At 46.4% G+C, this 3,790-nt stretch overlaps 1 protein-coding gene across 1 annotated transcript; it reads left to right on the top strand.

Moving 5' to 3' along the window:
• On the top strand, positions 1–1,438 carry LOC119314466. The gene has a single exon (XM_037589186.1). The coding sequence runs from the start codon at positions 95–97 to the stop codon at positions 1,247–1,249; it is 1,155 nt and encodes a 384-aa protein (XP_037445083.1). The 5' UTR covers positions 1–94; the 3' UTR covers positions 1,250–1,438.
• Positions 1,439–3,790: the final 2,352 nt, after the last annotated feature.

Genomic DNA, 3,790 nt, shown 5'->3' with positions numbered 1-3,790 from the left:
ATCGCGCTTTTCCCATTCCCTCGCCGCCGCCGCCGCCGCCAATCTCCTTCTCCGCGGCGCCGCCGCCAATCTCCTTCTCCGCGGCGCCGCCGCCATGCTCCGGCTCAGGTGCTGCCTCCTCACCCAGCTCCTCTCGTCTCCCTCCGCATCTCCCGCCTCCCAGCTCCGCCGCCTCATATCCACCGCCGCGCCCGCCATCTTCCCGAACCCTAGCTTCGACGTGGAGGGGTACCTCGTCTCCACCTGCGGCCTCACCCGAGCACAGGCCCTCAAGGCCTCGGCCAAGCTCTCCCACCTCAAGTCCCCTTCCAAGCCCGACGCCGTGCTCGCCTTCCTCGCCGGCCTCGGCCTCTCCGGCGCCGACGTCGCCGCCCTCCTCGCCAAGGACCCGCTGTTCCTCTGCGCCAGAGTGGAGAAAACCCTGGCCCCCGTCGTCGCTGGGCTCACCGGCCTCGGCCTGTCACGTTCTGACATCGCGCGCCTCGTCTCGCTCTCCCGTGACAAATTCCGATGTAGATCCATCGTCTCCTATCTACAATACCACCTGCACCTCTTCGGCTCCTTTGAGAACCTCCTCCCTGCTCTCAGGCGCGGCTTATGCCTTGTTTCGGCCGACCTCGAGACAGTGGTCAAGCCCAATGTTGCGTTCCTTAAAGAGTGCGGGCTAGGTGATTGCGACATTGCCAAGCTGTGTATCGGTCAACCATGGCTGCTTGCCTCAAGCTTAGAGTGCGTCCGGGCAGTGGCGGCACGCGCCGAAGGTATTGGTGTGCCCTGTGGCTCTGCGATGTTCAGGCACGCGTTGTGGGCTGTTGCACGCCTCAGCAAGGAGAAGATCGCCGCCAAAGTGGAGCACTTGAAGAAGATGCTCAGGTGGTCAGATGCTGAGGTGCGCATTGCTTTGTCCAAGTCTCCAGGGATGCTGAGTTTTTCTAGTGACAGGCTGCAGGGCATCTCAGAGTTCCTCATCTCCAAGGCAGGGCTGGAACCAGCATACATTGCTCATCGGCCCGCCATGCTCAATTATAGCCTGGAGGGCCGGATCAAACCCCGGCACTACGTTGTAAAGTATCTCAAGGAAAATGGATTTCTAGATCATGATCGGGACTATTATAATACGCTCTGTATCAGCGAAAAGGTATTCATGGAGAGGTTCATATATCCTCACAAGGAAGCTGCACCCCACCTCGCTGAAGACTATGCCGATGCTTGTAGAGGGGAAGTGCCTTTCAGTTTCAGATTTACATAAACCAAGAACGGGCTATGAGTATTGGTAACTGTGTATGGCGCAACAGAGTTTTACACTCTGTGCAGTGAGCTAGTAATTTCTGTTTCGGTGTTCTTTGCCTAATTGGATCTTGGCTGTCTGCTCTATTATGTCTGGTACATGTCAATTTAGTGTCGCTATTTCCATATGAAACTGGTAATTTGATTGTGACTTCTTTGTATGTCCATCACACCATTCCAGTAGAGAAGCATCGCACTACGGTTAACATGTCCATCCTCATATCATATTGACACATGTAATAGAAGCAAGAGTGTGTGAGATCAGGGTATTTCTACAAATGGTTTCAAATATCAGTGATAGAGTATGTCTGGATACTTTATCGTTATGTTCTCAACGACCATTGCAGTTTTCAGTGCAATCCTTAACTACCTTTCCATGAAAAATGTTCTCATTTTGGTCATTATTAATTGAAGTCTCAAAATTTCCCTTTGGATGGCGGAAACAATTGTGGAATTGTTGATGGCCACAATGTGTAGATCACTGCCGAGGATGCAGTTTTGAACTAGTTTGTTGGTTCCTTCCTCTTAGTTCTTCTAAGGTGGTAGTCTTCGTTTTCCTGCAGTTGCTCTGTTTATAAGATATTGACTGTACAAGAAAGCATGTCATTGTTTACTAGTAGTGGTTTGTATCAGCTTTTTTTTCCCCGCTCTATGTTTTTGGATGGCCTATTGGCTTATACTTTTTATAGGGACATCTGATCTCAAAATTGAATAATGTTGTTCGCGTTCTGAAAATACTTGGCAGTTTTACGGCTACTTCAGAATTTTTATCACCTTTTGAAAGCCTTATATTACTTAAGCTTTATCAAGCACAAGAAAATAGGCCATGTTGTTTCCTTCACAATATTACTTATAATGTTAGATGTATTATATATCTGGATGACTGTTAGGACTGTAGTTCGAGAGCCACTGGGTCCATTTTATGCCACACAAGTAAAACCCAGTGTATCCACACACACAGTGTAACATGAACTCTTGGAGTTATCAGGTTGTCGTTGCAGTTAACACTAGTTATTTTTCCCTCTTTATTTGCTTCAAGGATTACTGATGGTAGTGCACTTATTTACTTCCTGGTCCTCTTGTTGGTGGAAGTACTGCATCAAAGAATGTAAACAAATGGCTCGATGAGATGATTACATGGTATGAATCTTCCACCAGTATTCTGAGAGGTGGTCCTTGCAAGTTGCTTATCTCCTTGTTGAAGATACCGTGTCAGCAAAATGGGAAACCATGCACACCATTTGGGTCAGACCCATCACAGGAGGTACTTTGTTTCATGCTTTATGTTGTTGCAGCCATAGTTGTAGTTATATTACCGTTCAATTGTGTGCTTTCTCCCCTTCGCTATAATTATTCGTTCGAAATTTTCATCAGAAGGAAGATGCCCATAATGCTTGTTCTACTTTAATCCACCCTTGTGTTGTGATGATGTCATATAGTACAAGCAAACTAATACTTTTGATACGATTACCATTTCTGAACGGTTATGACGGACGCATTAGACTTGTTTTTTTTAATAATTATTATGTTCGGTATTATTGCCTGGACATATATCATAGGTTATGATTCTACATTTCCCCTCCGTTGATCTGTACTGGTTTCTGAACTGAACTATTACGTGCAACTACCGGCTACTGGTTTCAACCTGTTTCAGGTCCTCATTTAGGCTACAATTTAAAGTGGTTCCTTTCAAGGATTCAGAAGATTACTGAGTTGGCTTATACCCAGTGCCAGTAGTATCTCAAATTATAGATTGGTATTATGAGGTAGCTGAATGTCTAACTCGTCTTCTGGCAATATGAGACGGTGGAACCTTGCAAAACTTACCTTTTCTTCTTTCGTTGAGTAACATAAATTAGACCTGCCATTTTCGTATTATTTTGACTATTTCGGTAACCTTTGCACATCTGACTCTCGTTTGAATTCTTGGTAATAGGATACTGACGGCCCAGAGATGGCAGTAGCTAAGCTGTTTTCATCTTGTAAGAGAAGTGGCGCTCATATTGGGGGGATTTTGAATCCAATGTTCGTTTCGGGGAAAATACCCCCTCTTGAAGTCAGATGCAGGTTCTTCTTATATTCTGTGTCATTGCCATAGCTAACCAAGTGCCCCCCATCCCCGGTACTAGTTGTGGGTTTTGTCTGAAATGGAGATAATGTATCTCATGGTCATGGGGTAGCAGTAGCATGCTGGTTTATCATCTCCATGAGCTATAGAGCAAGCGGTCCATGGGTATGTATATTTGTTCAGTGTGCTTACTCAAAAGTTTTCAATTTGCTGAATGTGGATGTCAGCTTCCTTTCTATTAGGAGAAGATGATCTGAAACTGGATGCCGACGCATGGCGCCTAAAACGAGGCAGAGGATCAGCTTCAGTCCAGGGCACACTGCAGGCGCATATTGCAGTCAGCCGGCTAGACTCCCAAAGTTTTTGATTATGATTTGCTTGCGGATTATTGAGAGCTACGTGCCACGAGATCGCGGTTGTTTAGAAGAGAGCAGT

Source organism: Triticum dicoccoides, chromosome 6A, assembly GCF_002162155.2.
Source record: "Triticum dicoccoides isolate Atlit2015 ecotype Zavitan chromosome 6A, WEW_v2.0, whole genome shotgun sequence".
In the NCBI taxonomy this organism is placed as follows: Eukaryota; Viridiplantae; Streptophyta; class Magnoliopsida; order Poales; family Poaceae; genus Triticum; species Triticum dicoccoides.
This window is presented reverse-complemented; position numbering and strand designations above follow the sequence as displayed.